The 19,739-nt window shown below is 40.4% G+C and overlaps 1 protein-coding gene across 1 annotated transcript in view; it reads right to left on the bottom strand.

The window, feature by feature from the left end:
* Window positions 1–1,021: 1,021 nt before the first annotated feature.
* LOC133990561 (voltage-dependent R-type calcium channel subunit alpha-1E-like) overlaps window positions 1,022–19,739 on the bottom strand; it is a 53,470-nt gene continuing 34,752 nt past the window's right edge. The window contains exons 20-48 of the mRNA XM_062428912.1: window positions 17,616–18,380; window positions 16,354–16,589; window positions 16,001–16,133; window positions 15,732–15,861; window positions 13,832–13,891; window positions 13,566–13,672; window positions 13,056–13,067; window positions 11,953–12,049; window positions 11,691–11,851; window positions 9,801–9,938; window positions 9,374–9,575; window positions 9,086–9,250; window positions 8,244–8,354; window positions 8,052–8,132; window positions 7,664–7,786; window positions 6,809–6,874; window positions 6,630–6,721; window positions 6,333–6,507; window positions 6,127–6,254; window positions 5,637–5,733; window positions 5,405–5,510; window positions 4,672–4,779; window positions 4,485–4,585; window positions 4,262–4,368; window positions 4,074–4,167; window positions 2,948–3,052; window positions 2,427–2,562; window positions 2,113–2,261; window positions 1,022–1,546 (exon numbers count right to left, since the gene is read on the bottom strand). Coding sequence (XP_062284896.1) covers window positions 1,022–1,546; window positions 2,113–2,261; window positions 2,427–2,562; window positions 2,948–3,052; window positions 4,074–4,167; window positions 4,262–4,368; window positions 4,485–4,585; window positions 4,672–4,779; window positions 5,405–5,510; window positions 5,637–5,733; window positions 6,127–6,254; window positions 6,333–6,507; window positions 6,630–6,721; window positions 6,809–6,874; window positions 7,664–7,786; window positions 8,052–8,132; window positions 8,244–8,354; window positions 9,086–9,250; window positions 9,374–9,575; window positions 9,801–9,938; window positions 11,691–11,851; window positions 11,953–12,049; window positions 13,056–13,067; window positions 13,566–13,672; window positions 13,832–13,891; window positions 15,732–15,861; window positions 16,001–16,133; window positions 16,354–16,589; window positions 17,616–18,380 — 4,510 coding nt within the window. The remainder of the gene's footprint in view (window positions 1,547–2,112; window positions 2,262–2,426; window positions 2,563–2,947; window positions 3,053–4,073; window positions 4,168–4,261; window positions 4,369–4,484; window positions 4,586–4,671; window positions 4,780–5,404; window positions 5,511–5,636; window positions 5,734–6,126; window positions 6,255–6,332; window positions 6,508–6,629; window positions 6,722–6,808; window positions 6,875–7,663; window positions 7,787–8,051; window positions 8,133–8,243; window positions 8,355–9,085; window positions 9,251–9,373; window positions 9,576–9,800; window positions 9,939–11,690; window positions 11,852–11,952; window positions 12,050–13,055; window positions 13,068–13,565; window positions 13,673–13,831; window positions 13,892–15,731; window positions 15,862–16,000; window positions 16,134–16,353; window positions 16,590–17,615; window positions 18,381–19,739) is intronic.

The raw sequence follows: 19,739 nt of genomic DNA, 5'->3' as shown, positions 1-19,739 counted from the left end.
ACAAGGAAGAAAAAAAAGTGAAAATGGATGAAAGATCTTTTTTTAAATTATCTCATATCATATTTATTATTAGCGTAATGTAGATCATACACCCAAAAATTTCCAAAACTGAATGGTAAATATAATTGCTGGAAAATTCTCATTAAATGGTGCAAAATAGTGGCAAAAAGTGCCACACTTTGGCAAAAATAACAGGAACAGGTTGTCTTAGAAGATGAAAATGAAGGAAAAAAAATCAATTTTAAAGGTTCAAGAGTTGGTGGAGGCGTGATTTAACAATGACGTAGGGTGGAAATAACAGATAAGCATCTTCTCTATGTTATTCTATAAGTGTATCCATATCTCACAACTTATTATCTTTAATACCAAAGGAATTGCCAAAAAGAAAAAAATGATGGGGAAAATCAGGCAGTTTCCCCCTGCACATTCATTCATACTGTAAAAAAATCCAGCATTATTGAGTGTTACTTATTAGTACCCACATTGTCTGGTAAAGTATCACATCGCCTCCTGATGGCTAGTTGTATTGATACGGTCTAAGAAAATGGCAATGGTGTGATGATCACAATGTATTTACAAAAACAATTAATTTATAAGAAAATGTAGTTACATATTCACACACCCCACAGGTAAACACTGTTTAGAGCAACACTGAATCATTTAGAAACATCTTCAGAAATGGAAAATACCTATTGACACAAATGATATAATTTGATTCATTCATTTCATTTATTTTCAGCATCTCGCAACTATTCGAGATGAATTATTACTCTCTATCATCAAGTAGAAGTCAGGAAATAGACCTTATTTATAGTCAGTGTTCTGTGTGAATTGGCAACTACAGTTTCAGGAAGTATTGTTCTTGTTTTGGGTTCACATTATCACACATCCAGAAGGCTCATGGCCTTGATGCACTGATGTAAGAAGAGTCACATTAACCTTCACTCTGTACACTGTAGTACAGCGTCCTCTAACACCTCTCTGTGATTCCCCCTCCTCCCCCTCGCTGCGCCTCCTGTCCCTAGCACCTGTCGTCCTCCTCTGTGTCGCTGAGTGGATCACAGCCCGCAACAGAGGCTGTCTGCGCCAGACGCTTTCGAAAATGTCCATTGGGGACCTGCCAGCCAGTCCGCAAGCACGGGCGGGCCGAGCTGATGGTGTTTGAGCGTCCCAGGCTGCAGGCCACAGCCGCCTCGAAGGTCAACGTCTCCATGGGACCAGAGGGGTCCGGGCTGTGGTCGTCCTCTTGTGAGGCCAGGAACGGCTCGGAGGGGTAACGGCGAGGCGGGGATGGGTGTAGGCCAACCTCGCTACCCCTCTCACCCGCGACCCCTGTCTGGCTCTCCCAGGTGAGCTTGCCCCGCCTCATCGTCTCTGGGCTGCCCTGCTCGTCCTCATCTTCACCACCGGAGGGGTGTGTGTGACACACGAGTGGGGAGTAGGAGATGTGAGGGCGAGAGCGGGTTGGGGTCTGTGATGAGGGTCGCCGGCCGCTGGGTGTGCTGGACTCTGAGGTGGAGGGCACCGGACTGTCGGAGCTGTTACCCTGAAGACAAGAATAAAGCCAAAAATTACGTCAGATGACTTAAACCCGTCAATTTAAACAGAAGAGAGAATTTTTAACTAGCAATGCCCCAATCTCCTCCACACCACCATCCATCTTCCAAACTGTTTATTTAGTTTATTGTTTTGCATTTTCTGGTTTATTTTGGACTGCGGATGTAAGATTTATCTTACAAAAATAAAAGTAAAAAGAGCTCACAGCTCAGTCGTTTATAAGTTCCACACTGCAGGTTTAAGCTAAAAGATTATTTCCATTGTGGTCCTCTTAAGATAAAAAAGGGGTCAGAGAGCGAATTTTAAAGTATGGCAAGACGAGCTTTAGACTGCATCGTCTGTTTTCTAATTACAAAATGCTTAATTATACTTATGCATCCATTACATTATAAAAGACTCTCCCATCATAGGCTCTCATCAATCATCTCTGATGGTGTACAAACAACAAAGATTCATATGTGAAGACTGATAACTCACCAGATAAAATCAGGCAAATTTATTAGTTCATTTTCAATTACACAGACTTCACAGTGTTTTTGGTCCAAACTGACCAACCTGTTTATCTTGGGTGTGTTCTCTCTCTACGCTGGAGGAGCGTGACGGCTGCAGGCTCCTTTCCTCTGAGTTACAACGAGATGCATCTGGAGAGAGGAGGTGACAGCACTCCTTGGACCGGCCACGCTCCCTGTGCTCGGACCGAGAAACTTGAGAGAGAGACAGACAGTCAGGAGAGGAGAGGACAAAATGATAGATTAAGAGAAGAAGGGATGGATCATTCGACTAATATATACAGTGCTGGCTCCATTTGATTAGTGGTGGTGGTATGACTTAACAACCTAATATGATGAAAATAGGTGAGCAGGACTAACCGGCAGCCTTGTAGCTTTTGTGACGAGGTCGATACACTCGCTCTGGACTTTTCTCCTCCTGCCAAAGACCGTTTGCCCGCTGATCCGCAACAGTGGAGACGGAACGCTTCAGGGAGCTGCTCGCAACCTCCGTCTGCTTGTATGTGAAAACACAGACAAACACACAAGCACAGTATACGTACACAAAGAAAACGTTAAAAATATTCTAATTACATGGAGATGATTTCATTCAGGAACAGGCTCTGAACAAATTCTCTTGCATGCGTTACTCAGTTTAGTTTAGTCTTTCTTCTATTCTGGAGATGACAGAGATCGGGGTAAGGAGGCGAGGCATCAGCATTCACGGATCAAACCCCCGTTCTAACATTTCATTGAGCCTCAGTCAGACTCCCAAAGTAGCAAAAGACTGATTTGAACTTCTTGTGCACGTAAGGAACAAGGCACTTTGGCATAAGAGCCCATGCAGCCAATGAAGTCCTCGAGATCCAGCACAGAGGCCGTGTCATGGAAGATGTGTGTACCTGCGACTCTACAGCCAGACGGGGCATGGAAGAGGCCCGCACACACAGGCCCCTCCCTAGCGGAAGCTCCAGTGGGGTTTCAATCCCCCTACTGCACTCGCCCACCTAGGTGAGTACAAAGACAGAGAGGAGGGCAAGGGGAGACAGCACGAATCAGGCTTGTCCCCGCCAGGACTGCCTCTTAACACGGAGGGCCAGCTCAGGTGAAAGGGGGGCGAAAAAGCCATTTCATATCACTGAGGGTCTATCTGTCATAGCCATCACCATCGCCATCCAGTCAAAAGCCATTCCAGCCAAAAATACGGACAGATTAACAACTAGCAAACAGGAAAACTGACTTCAAGGAATAGAAACAATGTGAGGTTGTATAAGTGTGGAGTGTAAAAGAAGACAATAAAGTGGACATTTTACAGGGAAAGATTGGGCTCCATGTTTCAGCTCGGAGGGACATACAGTCATGCATGTTCAGGTCTTATAGCTACACAAACAGAGCCAGACAACATCTGTCTAGGGGCCGAACGCATTCCTCTGCAAGAACAAACATTATTAAGCAAATATTTCAGAGTCATTTCACATCATTCATCTAGCAAGCGGTGTAGACCAGTAAAATCAGACAGTAAAAGGCAAAGCAAAACATCAAAAGTTTGACAGTCTGCCTTTGCTATTCTGACCTCTACAGAACTAAAAGCCAGGAGCACAGAGAGCCAGCGATGCCGTGCCCTGCAAGGCACTGTGAGAGCCGCAGCAATTTCCCAAATCAATTCATATTTATAACGTTTTTGTGGGGTTAGACCTTTGTAAATAAATGTTGTGCTTTGGAAATTGTTTCAGATGCAAATGTGAGTCTTAAGACAGTGATTCCCAACCTGGGAGGCAGGGCAAGATAAAACTGAGGGGTTGTAAAATGAATAATATAATAACATATTTCTGCTGCATAAATTGATGTTTTCTTTTTGTGACTTTTTGATGGAAAATGTGATGTTTTTTTAAACTGAGGACCTGAGAGGTTGCAAGAAGAAAATGCTTTGTGATAAAAAGGTTGTAAGTCAAAAAGATTGGGAACCACTGCTCTAAGACGTAGTTGTTGCGATAATGGTTGTTTGCTTATAATTGTCCCCTTTCTTACCTGCTGCTGACCAGCTTCAGTGTCTGAACTTATAGGCTGCAAAAACAGTTCCTGGGGTGAGATGGGGCTCAAAGCCACAAAGCCTCCTCTTGTCCTAAATTGGGAGAGAGAAAAGAGTAAACAAACACATAAAAAGAGACACACATACAGATATAACCTGACACAGCTGCACACATGAATGGACTCACAGTGCTGAGCCAGCGCTGTGGGCCATCATCGGCAGCGGCTGGGTGTTGGAGAGGATGTCCTCCGGGAGGGTCGAGGCATCCAGACGCTTGAACATCAAGCTACTCTTCTGAAATTAGAGAAACAGAACGCCACGAGGCAAACGCAAGTCAGAGAGCTTCTTTTCAATGTTGTTTTTCAGGCCTTTTTAAGGTGAAAGAATCTGTCGCAGCATGTTGAGCTGACCTGAGCTTCTAGCTGTTGTCGGAGCTTCTTGGCTTTGTTCTGTTTGAAGTAGTCCATTATCATCATCGAAGCGTAGATCTTACCCACTGTCATGTCCGTATCTGTGAGGACAAACACACTACATTAACTGTTACTGCATGTTTCTCTGGATTATATCAACTGTTGCCTCCGTAGTTTAGAGCCAGACCTTTGTTGATAGGTACCAATAGGTCCAATGTCTTCTGGGGCAGATATGGCCAAATGATACTGATCTCCTTTTGTAGTTCAGCATCCAGAGCGATACGGTCCTCCCCACCTGGGAAAAGCATTTACATTCAGCCAAACAAATATAATATGTGATCAATGCCATTAAAGCTGAAACAACCAATCAGCAACAATTTGATCATGAAATAAGTCATTTTTTAACATAAAGTAGTTTTTCTTCATGCTTTGCTACATTTCTTTGTATTTTTATGAAAGTAAACTGAATATATTTTGAACTTTGGACTGTGGCGACACAAAACAAGCAATCTGAAGACGTCATCTTGGGCTTTAAGAAATCACAATAGACATTTTCTGACTAATCAATCATTTTACACTTCATTAGGTACACATGTGCAATCTTATTTATTTATCAAACACTATAATTCCTATTTTTGGCATAGCACATAAACGGATAATGAATGACAATACAGAAAAACAAAATTACAACGATATAAAATATGTCTTCATAGGAGAAGTTATAATAACTGTACTATAACAAATACTGTATTTTAATAAACATTTAAACATGTCTTTATATGTGCTTATAACTTGATTATAGTGTGTTATAGGGACTTAAAATAAAGAATCATACTTAATAATGAAAATCATCATTAGTTGCTCTGGGTGTCATATAACATACATAACATGTTTGCAACATGCTTGTCAGTGACCCTGACCTCTTGCTATTTTGATGTCCAACGCAGTGCGGATGAGTGACATCAGCGTTGAGGTGAAGTGGACGGACATGTCTTCGTCCACAGGCATGTTCATCAGCACCAACCTCTGAGAGCCAACGAGGACAGATGGACCGAGGGAGACAGAAGGAAAAGATATTTTTATGTGAGAGTTTTCATTTTGTTAAACACAAGCGATCAGGGAGGAGAGGACAGTGTTTGTTTTTTTTTTTACCTTATAGGCGATCTTAGCAGGACATTTTTTCCCCAGGCCCAGTGGTGGTGACATGTGAGTTAACATCTCGTACATGGCGGTGTAGTGGATACGACCACTTCAGAAAGAAAACATGGGTGATGAGTGAGGAGAGGCACAGACAGAGAAAAGATGACAAGGCCAATAAAAAAGGCAGAAAAATTCACATCTAATACAGATGAAAAGAAGCTGTGAGTGTCCTTTTAGAGGTTTTTTACTTAGCATTCAAATATTTAGTGATTTTCACAACAGTTTTTCCTTTCTCTCAAAAGCTGTCTTTAGTGTTGCTCCATTGGACTTGGAGGCAAATATCTTGTGCTAAGCATGTCAGTTCATTGCTCTGAAGCTTTAAGACATTAACATTTCACACACATTGCTGCCCCCTGCTGGATAAAGATCGAACATGACTATTAAAACTAGGGGGGAAAAAATTTGAGTGTGAATCATCAGCAAGAACAAGATAAATTCTCACCATGCTAAACGATCGTACTCTCCCCAGATTCGGACAAACTCGTCCAGGTGATGGGGACCCAGGATTGAGGAGTCTCGTGTTAGGTACTCAAAGTTATCCATAATCACAGCCACAAACAGATTCAGCATCTAAAAGTAACATAATAGAAGATCTGATGAGGAAAGCAGAAATTTTTCACAGAAAATTTGAAAAAGATATGAACTGACCAGGAACGAGCTGAAGAAAATGAATGAGACAAAGTAGCAGTAAGCAAAGTCAGTCCCGCAGCCTCCCTCGTGGTCTGGAGACATGGTGAGGGGGGCGATTGAAGGGTCTGGTTCACACTCCTGACCCGACAGACAGGAGAGCATAATCTCTTGCCAGGACTCGCCTGTTGCACTCCTGGTGGTTTAAACACAGACAAACACCTACTTGACCTCAAATGAAGATAAACTTAGCAGAAAAATAGCCTGACGATCATTTTTTCAAAAACAGTCTTGGAAGATATTTTTTGAAGGGCCCACCTGAAGAGCAGCATCAGTGCGCTGAAAAAGTTCTTAAAATTGTTGTGCTGATTGATGTGACTCTCATCATTTAGCTTGATGTTTCCAAACACCTGCATGAAACAGCTTCAGTAAGACAATAATCTTTTTCTGACATTAATGAAGTGCACTTAATATGATTATTAGTTAAAAAAACATACCTGCATTCCGATGATGGCGTATATGAAGAAAAGCATAGCGATGAGAAGACAGACGTACGGAAGAGCCTGTTGGAGAAAAGGTGTCAAGACAGGTAATTATCGAACATTTGTCGTCTAAAAAATATTATTATAACACTTTTATGAGATAATTAAAATGACAAGAAAAGAAAGCAGATCATGTAGTCCAGTTCAGACCAAAAATTCACAGTTTCAGAACGTTGCAGGGAAAGTTACAGCAGCCAATCGGCTTGTAGCAAAATCAGCATTTATATTGGATATTAATGGTTATTTTTTGAATATTTTTTTTACATATTAGAATTTTTTCGTGTTTTTTAAATACCCTATATAAATGCTGCTTGTAATGTGTTTTATGATGACCGTAATGAAGACCACAAGCTGAAACATGTTGGCCTGTTAATAAAGTTAAAGTAAAAGCTTTGACTTTCTTCAGACTTTTTTCCTTCTCCATGCATCTTGGAAGTAGGTAAAGTTGTGCCAGAAACCTCCACCCTGTTTCTACAGAGTTTTGGATAGAGGAAAAGAAAGCCTAGAAAGTTTTCTTCTTGTTTCATCAATACTAGTAATGCAACTGTAGCAAGTAAATCAATTTCACTATCCTTGTTCATATTTCAAGATGCTACAAATTATATCCAGCTACAAAAAAAAAAAGCCTTGACAGCTGTCAGTTAGAGCAGAGGTGCAGGGAGTCATTGCTATGGAGACGATACACCATCTCGTCTAGTCACATTTGTGTAATCTGGCAGGTTTTTGCAGACCTGCTTATCGCAAGTTGTTGCAGGTTTCAACTCGTCTCGTTATGAATCTTAGTTCTGAACTGGGCTTAAAATGTCTTACCTTGAAAGATTGTACGAAAGTCCACAGCAGGATACGAATGGTGTAACCCTGCCTCAGCAGCTTGATCAACCTGGCTGTTCGGAAAAGCTTCAGGAAACTCATGTTGATGTTGGTGGTCACCGACTGCACAAAACGGTTAGAGATAGAACGATGAGAGAGAAAGAAAGAAAGAAAGAGAGAGAGAGGCAAACAGAGGGGGAGAGACAGGATATAAAACACAGATGGCGAAATTCATCACAACATGACTTAAGTTGTGTTTAGAGGCAGGGATCGTAACACATGAAGAAACTTGGAAAGAAAGAATACTGTGTTTAAATCTTGCTATTAGTCTTTTTTTTCTTAGGGTCACAACATTGTGAAAATGAATGGTGTCTTGGCAGTGTCGTACCTGTAAATCCACAATTATCTCGGTGATGCTGCCAAGAACAGTGATGAAATCAAAAATATTCCAAGTATCTCGAAAGTAGTTCTGCAGTAAAGACAAGTTGACAACAATTTGACTATACATATAGACACATTTTCATATTAGTTTAGCTAGATACGTCTCATCATTCAACCTTTTTCTTGTGTAAATACTCACCACTAAACCAAATGCCAAGATCTTCAGTATGCACTCCAGGGAGAAGAGGACAGTGAAGGCTGTGTTCAAGTGCTTCAGGACTGTGTCGTAGGCTGTCGGGGCTGAGTGGTACTGAAGAAAACAAGACAATAGGTCACAAAGTCAGATAGAAATTTCATCACTACGTTAATGATGTCATTCATTTTTACTTTGAAGACGAGATTTTGCTGGACCACAAACTCTTAAAACAAACACGTGGATGTGTAAATGTTTTTAGCTCTTAAGCAAAACTTTAAGCACACTGTACATTACTGCTGATGACCATTTTCAAAAGGACACAACAACTTTAAAGACTGATCTTCTACTGCAGTTGGTTTCAGTAACTTTTGGCTGTAAAAGTACACCAACAGAGACTTAAAAACAAGATTTGTGAGTTGGTGGCCAGAAAGGTTTGTTTCTTGTGTCAAATCTGGTGTCAAACAAAAATAAAACAAAACATGAGAACTGATAAAAGGATGGTGTGAATTTGACGAGTTCTTTCATTTGTTTTGTTTGTTTTCTTTAGGTTAAAGTCTTCAGTCTGAAATGTCAGGTTTCCTTAACTGCAACAACAAGGAAGATTTTTCAAATCAGCATCTGCTTTTAACTGCATTACCTCCTGTTGACAATGTAGCTTTAAAAAATGGAAAACAAAAGCTAGAAAGTGTGCTATTTAAAAAAAAATTGTATTACTCTCAAGTCTCTGCAGGTTTTTCTAGCATGCAATGAAGGAGTTCACGAAGTCGAGTATTTAGAAAACACAAGTATCATCCTTTAAGGTGTCATTATTACTGAATGAATTCTACAGTCGAGAGTTTTTTTACCTTCATCATGAGTACCACAGTGTTGAGTGCGATCATGACCAACACTGTGTACTCAAATGAGGGCGACGCCACAAAGTGCCACAGCCTGTACTGGAAGGTTTGTCTGTTCTGGGGCATGTAGCGGGTCATCGGCTTGGCACTGATGGTGAAGTCAATGCAAGCCCTCTGAAAGATGGAGAAAAATGTAACAGAAACAAACATGCAGAGCTGAAGATGATTTACTTGATGATAACTGCGTGAATTCACGTCCACGTGTGTGTCTGCGTGTAAGATTTCACTGCTCCACACCTCGTTCTTCTCAAGACTGCACTCCTGAATCATCTTGTCACCCTGCTCCTGGAAGGTGATGATGATAAGAGCCACAAAGATGTTGACAAAGAAGAACGGAAAGACCACAAAGTAGACCACGTAGAAAACCGACATCTCCATCCGGTTCCCTCGACTCGGCCCCATGCTTTCCTCTGTAACGTCAGTAGAGTGCTGCAGGACCCTGGCAGAAAAACAGACAGAGGAAAATGAAATATCCTCTGAAGCATTAAAAGCCAAAATGCTGCAAAATTTCAAATTATTTAAATTTTTTATCCTTTAATCTAACATTTGTTGTGAAGTTGTGCATTTCCAGTGGTAATGACAAAGCATTAACAACTGGTGTACATAACGAAAAGACATATAGAGCTGCAAAAGTAGCGGTTAAAGGCATTAAAAATACACTTACTGAGGCCATCCCTCTCCAGTAGAGACAGTGAAAAGAGTGAGGAGCGCCCAGCAGACGTTGTCGTAGTGGAACTCGTGTCTCCTCCACTCTCTCCTCTTCACCTCCTTTTTGTCTCTGCTGTAGTCAATGTAGTAGCCTCTGCGGGGAACAGAGCAGCCCACAGGTCATCATTGTTTCACTTGATTGAATGATTAAACCAGCACCTTTAATGAAGTGAAAGCTATTAAAGCAGTCTTTGTATTGTATTGTGTGCTATTTGTGACAGGACTTCATGTAGATTTAGACCGTAGCTCTCTCTCGTACATTACCAGTCAAAAGGTTGGACACACTTTCTCATTCAAGTGATTGCGAAAGGTGTGTCCAAACTTTGGACTGGTGCTGTATGTTCTTGCCAGCCAGATTTTATAAATGGGTTAGTTGTGTTTTTAAATGTGATAATCAGTTAAAATATTGAGTTGTTGATGTTTTGTATGTTAAATCCTTGCAAGAAATTTCTGTTCTATATGTGTATTTTGTGTCCTTCCCTTTCCTTCTGTTTTTTGGGTGGTTAGTCTTAGTATTGAAAATGTAATTTGAGTAGCTTGTTAAGTCTTTCGATTATTCGCTTTTTTTTGTTAGAGCTGGTAGTTTTGTGATTTTGGCCTCTCGGTCTCTCATATCAACCACTGCTGGCCTTCTGTCCACCCCCATGTCCAACCTTCGCAGTTATGGGGACACAACCCCCTCCACCAAGACATCGGCTGTTTTCCAATCCTGTCTCTAGATCCATCTCTTCTCCACCGCCTTCTCTTAGCCCCCCCGCCATCTATGTTTATGTTATGTTTGTCTCACTAACGCCGCCCCTTAGTGAATCATGTGTAGTGTAAAACAACTTTGAATTCTTGAGAAGTGTTATATAAGTATCACGTATTATTATTATTGTTGTTACTTTAAAGATCCAGAAATAGACCGACATAGAGACACAAAACTCAACAAATGAGATATAACATCTTAATTAGTGAGCTTTCAAGGTGCTGGTAGGAAGGAGAGCCAGGAATAGTGGTATCGATTTTCTCATCTCACTCTCAGCAAGAATGTCAATAAGTTTCCTAAAACAACATTTCCTAAAACATCGAACTACTTCTTTAGGCTTCTATATTTATCAATAAAAGATTCACCAGCTTACTGAACAGTATGACTTTTCATATTTTTGATCTGGATATATGTTATTTCCCTTCTGCCCTAGACCCAACAGAGGATAGTATAACTTTACTGTAGTGTTGTGTGTGTATAAACTATGTTAACTTGTGCTTTTATTCATTTTGAGTGACAATGTGAAGGAGGATTTTCATAAATATACATTTATTCCAAACAGTAATGTAGGAACCAGGGTTATTATTATAGTTAACTGAAACTAAGACTAAAACTAAAACTAGCAGTGAAAAAATAATTTAGTTAACAAGAGCTAAAGAGAGTTTTGTAAAAAAACGAAAACTAATTAAAAAACTACAATGAACAATGCAAAACTAGCTAAAACTAAACTGAACTGAACATTTTTACTGTATTTGGTTCAGTTTGACCTGAAATAACTGGCTAGTACAAGTAGGGAGACCACAAACACAGCAAATTTTACCTCGGTGTATCATCCTTTTTTAGCTTCTACTAATCAAGGCTTTCCTCTTAATACCTGAAAAACTAAAACTAAATAAAAACTAAACTAAAACTAGTCAATTCCTCAAAATAAAAACTAAACTAAAACTACTTAATCACTTGTTAAACTAACTAAAACTAAACTGAAATAAAAAAAAGCAAACTGAAAAACTAAATAAAAATAAAAACTAATGAAAATTTCAAAACTATAATAACCCTGCTAGGAACAAACAGTGAGACTGGTAAAAAATATCCACTTACTGGCATTCCTTCTCTGAGTTCATGGAGCTGTCGGTACAGTAGAAGAACTTCCCCTTAAAGAGCTGCACAGCAATGACAGCAAAGATGAACATGAAGAGCTGGTACACGATGAGGATGTTGAAAACGTTCTTCAGAGATGTGACCACACAGTCAAAGACAGCCTGCGGAGACGAAGGAGGACAAAACAAAAACGATCTGTCAGAGAGCTGCGCGATAACACTGAAATACTGGAGAGTGTTTTCAGATGTTCACATCAAGTTACCTTGAGTTTAGGAAGTCTTTTGATAGTTTTAAGAGGTCGCAGGACCCTCAGAACTCTGAGGGACTTTATTGTCTTGATGTCTCGACCTTTGTTGTTTCTGTTGACATTGAAACGCAGCATTTAGTCACATATTTGTGGACTCGTACATTAATGCACCAGGACACATGGAACTGACACATTTTTAACAGTTGAGAAAAAATATAGTTGAAGTAAAACATGGACATAAAAGCTTATCAATAAACATTTTACACACAATGAAACACAGAACTTCACTTTGAGTATGTTTGTACAGAGCTTGGCAGGTGTCAAGGATAATAGTTTTGGTAACTGATGTAATTTGTGGCAGCACGGTGGTGTCGAGGTTAACATTGTAGCCTTCGTGGGTTCCCTCTGGGTACTTCCTCCCACAGACCAAATACATGCAAGTTAGGCTAATTGGTGACTCTAAATTGCCTGTAGGTGTGAATATGAGCGGTTGTCTCTCTCTATTAGCTTTGTGATGGACTGGCGAACTGTCCAGTGTGTACCACGCCTCCATTTCCCCTGTGACCCTCTAGAGGATAAACAGTAAAGAATATGGATGGATGGCTTTAATCTGTGCCCTCAAATTACTGAGTTAGAGCCTTAATACTTACTCCCTTCAAATTAGGCTACCAGTGTTAAGTTATGGCTGTGGTGTTTTAGCATAGCTTCCCTCAAGGTAAAAGCATTCATTTATAGCAATTATTTAATTTGTCCTTGTATTAAACCCAAGTTTGAGCTGCATGGATTTATTTAGATTTTGGGCCAAAAGATGATCAACTTTGGGCTTTTGTTGTTATAGACACAGTGTGTTACCTTTTAAAAGGAACACATTATGTTCTATTAATTTGAGGGAACAGATTAGGTATTTGGGGGTAGACATTCATATTTAAAAATAAACAAAGATGTTTACCCCTGATACGTGCCAGGCTCTGCAATTTGGTGAGATTTAGAAGACACAAAAAGAAATAAAAACACACCGAAAACAAAAAAAGGAAAAATCAAGTCACAGGACAATAAAAGACGTGATAAGTGAGAAGTTTATGGGAGAAGTTTACGTTTAGTGTGACTGAAATTTTTACCCCATCACATTGCTGGTCGCCCCAACAGTGAAAAAATCCACAGGAACAACAGAGAAAAAAATTGAGGCATAAAGAGAAATACACTGTGAGCAAAGCTCAAAAGATCACAGTTATATTCACAACAGAGAAATAAACATACGGTACGGTCCTCTACGGTACAACAGAAGGAACAAAAGGCTCATTAAGTAATTTATCACACTAACATTGAGAGAGACAACAAAAAGAATTACTGCAGAGGTTTTTTAACATCAGGCATGACAGTCCACCCATGTGTAAACCCAGAATTACATCAAAATATTTTCCATTTGTTGTGAGGCTGAATCTGCGTTACTGCACAGGACCATGCATGCCTCCATATTTGCAGTGTTTGAGCTGACCCTTTGTCAATGAAGCTTTTTTTTTAAGCTGCAAAAGTGTCTTTGAGGGAAGGTTGTTTATAACAATACTGTAAGCTCAAAAAACGATTTGCTGCAGTGAGTCATCACCAGGCAGCACTATGTAGTGACTCACGTTAGAGCAAAGGCTATCAGAGCTCCCACCACCACAATGAAGTCCAGGATGTTCCACATGTCTCGGAAATAAGAGCCGTCGTGCAGAATGAGACCCTGGTCTATCATCTGGAGGACAAACACACACCCACACGGACACGTAAAGTGAACGGATTGAATACGCACAGGGACCAAAAACCTATGAGTAAATCTACAGTAAGTTCAGTTATTTAAAAGTGTGATAGGTGTTAAAACAGAGAAAATATGTGTTTTATTTTAGGTTCCCACCTTAATGATCATTTCAAAGGTGAACACTCCGGTGAAGACATAATCAAAATAACGAAGGACCTGGGTAATTCAAATACATAAGAAACACATTTTAAAAAACTTTTATCAACCAAAAAAGACTTTTCTGAAGGTGCACTGTCTCATTCAACATCACTCCAACACTCACATTCGCTCATACAACTTCACAGGGATACGTAGATAAAACTTACATTAGTCCCATCCAGTCAGAGGCAATGAACTTGTTACCGCTGGTTGGCATGTTTCTCACGCCTTAATGGTGTGTTTGCCTCTAAATAAACCTTTACAGGATGAATCACTATGATTACAGGAAGTGTCAAAGCGTGGCAATAAGATATGCAAGGATGTAGTAAGAGTATCTGACTCCCGTGTCACTTTAGTCATTCATCACCCCAAAATATGTGCTTGCCAAAAATACCATAAAGGGATATTTCAGTGATTTAGATTACACTTCCATTAATTTGCTTGACTCGTAAGAGTCAAAGTCAACACAGCACACGTCGAGATATCCTGACTTTTGTCACTAGTGTGAGGGAAGCTCCAAAAAAGTGTGATACTACATTTCCCATAATGCAAATCAATAGCATTGTTTGTTTCATCACATTACAGGTTGGTCTGGTTGGTCAGGTTTGTTTGCTCACATTAATGCTTTTTACAGGCCGTAAACTCGTTATTAAGATGACTATGATATGACATAAACATGGCATCAGAGGACATCACACAGCTTCCTTCACAGGGCGAGTAGCACCGGCGACGATTAGTAAACTGAGTCAGTGGAAAGCCCCTTTAAGTGTTTTTTGGATTATGATAACTCAATTCAAACAAAGAGTGATGTCCAGTCTGTGGCACCAGAGTGGGAAATGACAGGCAGCCGTACACAGATGGTGTTAAATAATCGAATAAATGAATGTGACTCTCTCTCTCTCTGTCTCTCTCATAGCCAAACACAGTGTAGCTTTTACTAGTTTGTGCTTATTTGGTCACTCTTGACACTTTTCATGATACTGAGTTGTGAAAAACAAACTGCACTGCTACTTCCCTGGCAAAACAGTCGATTCTCACCCTGTATGTGCGTGAAATCAAATGTGTCACGACACACTGTTGTTGACACAGTGTTATGTCAACTTGAGATCAAACAGTGAACCTGAGAGATTTGAATTGAGCTAAAACGTCATCAGTGGTATTACACTAAGTGAGGTTTTTTTTGGTCAAAATGTTAAAATGTCTACTTGAAGATAAATGTCATAAAAGATAATCAAAACTACATATCAATGTGACTGCAGGAAAGGGCTTCACTTATGGTACAGACACACTGAATCATTTGAGGGATCCCATTCATTTTGTACGGAGAGCAGGGGATCCAACCGCACGGTGTATGATGGATACAGCACGATGAGCTGATGACATTTATGTATTATATCCATGGTTGACAAACCAACCATTGTATCTGAATTTGCATATTATGACTCAACCTAAACTTTATAAATGAGGTCCATTCAGCGCAACGTGGCCAACTCACAAAAATCACATCAAACTGTCAAACTGGGCCATGCTGATCAAATATAAATCAATATTCTGTTACTGCATTGCATATTTCTTGCGTCAAATGTTTTCAGAAACATACTTTAGTGTACCGTTTAGATGCAAAATGAAATAGTTTCTAACGCAGCCATCATGTTACAAATGGCAGAGCAATCAGTGGTCTGGGGCATTCAGATCCTTTGTCTGTTTGTGTCTGCAACATTAGACTAATTTAACATTGTTGACCGCAGTACCTCTTTATACCAGGTAAAGTTTTCTCTTGTCCTTGTATTGATCCCACACATCTGATATCAGAAAATGAACAAAACTATTTTCAGCTTCTGGCTTCTTTTGATTTCACCTTGTTTCTCTCTGAATTGGTACACACGGGGTCCTCAGCAGCTAGTGCAATGCTGCTCGCCACGATCACGAGGAGGATTGACATCTCAAAGTAACGCATCGTAACCACATAGTGGCAGATCCTTCTGATTCTGCGGATCAATGAAGGGGAAGGCGTTAATTGTTGGTTTGATGACAGAGCGCACACAAAGAGCACAATAGGACACAAATTTAAAACGTTGCCTATGATAACCAGTGATTTAGAGGATTTTTAAAATTTGAGTATCTTACGGGTTGGAGGCCTTGAAGATGAACATGCTGTCAGGAGCTACAGGTTTGGGAGTGATCGGAGGTTCTTCATCCTCTGTCTCTTCATCCATTTCGTTCTGGTCGGACTGGTACGCCTCCAACTCTTTGCTGTTCACTAAAAAGCAGACAGAGGTGAGAGAGGACAAAATGCTTTAGCTCTACATGGACAGCAATGACAAAGAAAGAACCATGTGAGTCACCAGCAACAGTGTGGCACTATTACTGGATGTCACAGCACCTACTCACAGTGTCACAGAGTGATACTGAGACTAAATCCCACTTTGTGATGCACAGTAAAGGAGTGTGACAGCAGAGAGAAGCGATCACAGCACTACCTGTCATTGGTGTGAGCTCCAGCAGCGGCTGTGCAGACATTTCGATAGCCACGCTTCCCCCCAGGTTGGACTTGTCACGGTTGAGGGAACCTGGGTGGTTCTCAGATTCAATCGCGCACACGGTGAACTCTGTGGCCTCTAAAGCGGTCTCCACTGGTTCATACTGGTCTGTGTGCCCGCCTTCACCCTGCTCTGCCCAGTCCACCTGCTCACACTGAGGAGGATCAGGAATGTCTCTGAAATAGGAAAGAAATGATCACTAAACAGTTTATGCTATAGTAGAAAGAAATTTCTCAAAATCTGTTAGACGGCACAACATTTTGCACAGACATTAATGGTCCCCAGAGGATGAATATGAATGGATCTCTGAATTTTCCTCTAGGACAACCATGAGATTAACAGTTGAAGTTGTGAGTAAAATGTTTTGCTGGATGGATAGCTGTGGAATTTGATGTGCAGATTCATATTTCCCTTAAAATTGATCTATGGTGATCCCCTGACTTTTCATAGGTCAAAATATCAGTGTTTTGTTTTGGGTTTTTTTTTGTTGAACTTACAACAAAGTTAAAGGTAATTTGTATCATATTGCAGAGGGTTACAAGAAGTCCCCTTTTTGCCTGTAGCTACCTTTTTTCCTTGATAATCAGTTGGACATACTGAGAATTTTGGTTAGACAGTGATTGTATTAGGATGGGTGGGGGGTATTCTGCAAGTACAAATTCTGTTTATTTAAGCCAACGTTTGTGTATTCTTGTCATTTAAGTATGAATATGGTTTGTTAAATAACTTCATTTGAACTACAAATTACAGGGCCAACTGTATGAATGTTTACCCTGCTGTGAATGTTGGTTTACCTTTTTGTGAAAAAACAATAAACACATGTTTAAAAAATAAAAAATAAAAAAATCAGTTTGTCAAATACATTGGTTTATGTTCACATATCTACAAGACTAATAACCAACTGTAGATTATGTTTAGTGCTAATTAACAAATGATATGCTAGAACGCTAAACCAAGATGATAAAATGGTAAACATTAAACCTGCTAAACATCACCATGTTAGCATTTGCCAAATTGCATTTTCTCCTTTGGAGCATTACAAAGAACTAATAATACTTTCAATGGACATTTGGGCATGTGAGTAATGTTTTGTGATAGACTTAAAACATTAGAAAAATCCATAAAGAAGTTGCAATTCTCTTTCAGAGGTTTGAGAGGTTCTTTTGACATATTTTTTGTATAATATAAGAGAGCAGCCTTACCTGCTACAGTCTTCTCCAACTTCTGCATACGGGTTGACGATGCCCGCTCCACAGTCATCTTGGAATGACCCTCCTTCTCCCTCTGCTTTTTCTCTCTCCTCTCTTTCTTCCTTCTCTTCCCTCTCATCTATCTTCCTTTCATGGCTGAATGATCGTCTGACTTGTTGCACCTCATGTGGTGTCTGGGTATAGTCCAGACTCTTGGCCTCAGTGCGGGCCTCGCGGTGACGGTGGCGCCTGTGCCGCGCCCCTTCATCCGGCCCCTGATTGGGCCTGAACTTGCGGGCCACCCTGTGCCTGCCCCCGCCTGTATTCCGGTGGTTAGCTCCTCCAGTTTTCTCCTCAGACAGGTTTACTAGAGGCTCAGAAGTCGGAGGCTCAGGTATGGGGATGGATATGGACATTGGGGGCTCGGGGAGGGGCATCCCCACAGACATGGGTGACTCAGGCAGGTGAGCCGGGCTGGCCTCTGTGGAGAGCGTAGAGTGGTGGGCAATGGTGGGAGTTTCAGCTGTGTCCTCTGTGGGGCTGCTGAACAGCTCCTCTTTGCTTGCCACCTGGCGCCGTTTGCGTAGCTGGTTGGCCCTCTGCTCCCACACTGACATGTGAACTTTTCCCCTCCTCTGTCGGCGATTGGCGAAGGCGTTGGAGCCATTGAGCGGCTGCTCGTCTGCGGCTCCTGGACCACCCTCTGCCTCATCTGGGAAAGCTGGTCGGCCTCGGTGGATCGCCCGTTTCCTGTATAGGTATGGTCTTCTTCTCCCACTAAGGAGCACAATATACACGGCATCACTATTTATTGGCATCACACCCTTAAAGGAATAATTTGACATTTTGGAAATGTGCTTATTTGCTGCCTTGCGGAGGGTAAGATGAGAAGATCAATGCCACTTCAGAAAATATGAAGCTATCACCAGCCGCAGGTTAGCTCAGCTTAGCATACAGACTATAAACAGGGAGAACAGCTGTCCTGGCTTTGTCCAAAGGTAAGGTGTTATATGAAGGACTATTTCTTGGCCAGGAGCAGTGACTTCCTGGAGTCTCCGCTGGTTGCCTGGCAACCTTGCAGTGACCAAAAGAAATAGTCCCACAAATAATACCTAATAAAACAGCAACGTATAACCATTATATTTGTTGGACAGAGCCAGGTTAGCTGTTTCACCTGCTCTCAGTATGCTTCTTATTGAACACACAGACATGACAGTGGTATCAATCCTCCAATATTACCATTTGCAAGAAAGCAAATATTTCCCAAAATGTCAAACTACTGCTTCAAAAAACAATTGAAAACAAAACAAACAAAGAAAAAAAAAATACTGTTATAGCATACCAGTTGTACATTAATACTCAAACAACTGAAACTTGCAAGAAAAGGACAGTCCTTTTCATACATAATGTTTGTTGATAAGTAACACAAACAATTCCCCATGGAAAAAATATGCAAAATACGTCAAGCTGAAGACATTCAAAAATTAAAAAAATGAAGATACCTGAGAGGTAAAGACAGATAAAAAGAAAAAGAGAAAAACAAAACCCACAATAACAAAAAAGGGGGAGGTGCAGGATTAAAGTAAACATAGTGTATCTAGAAAATAACGATAATAATAATAATAATAATAATTGATCTCAATAATTGATTAAGGAAACTCAGGAGAGGAAATTTGAGTGACAGAGATGCATACAATTTTACTTACTGGTGTTCAGATTCTTTTGTTGTCCATGTAATCAATGAGTGATTATTTGAAAACAAGACATTAGTGTTGTGCAACATACACAGAACATTTGTTGTGGCTCAGTCCAAAATATTACCAAGGGCATAAAACTTTATAGGAAGGTGTAAACGCACCTGTAATCATACTTTATGATGAATCATTTAAGTTTAATTTGAGGGGAAAATCAGTTGTATGCCAATTACTATTTTCAAACTTACAGTATGTAGGTTAAAACTGTTTTCAGTCATGATACACAACATTTTGGTCAGTGCCACATAACAGGCATATAACAAGACAACATGATGGAACCAGCAAAACACTGCAATACACATCAAAATCTGCATCTTGATAGCTGCAACACATACAGGACTAACATTTAAATATGTAACAGACAAATGATACATTCAGTGTC

The sequence above is a fragment of the Scomber scombrus genome, chromosome 11, assembly GCF_963691925.1.
Source record: "Scomber scombrus chromosome 11, fScoSco1.1, whole genome shotgun sequence".
NCBI lineage: Eukaryota > Metazoa > Chordata > Actinopteri > Scombriformes > Scombridae > Scomber > Scomber scombrus.
This window is presented reverse-complemented; position numbering and strand designations above follow the sequence as displayed.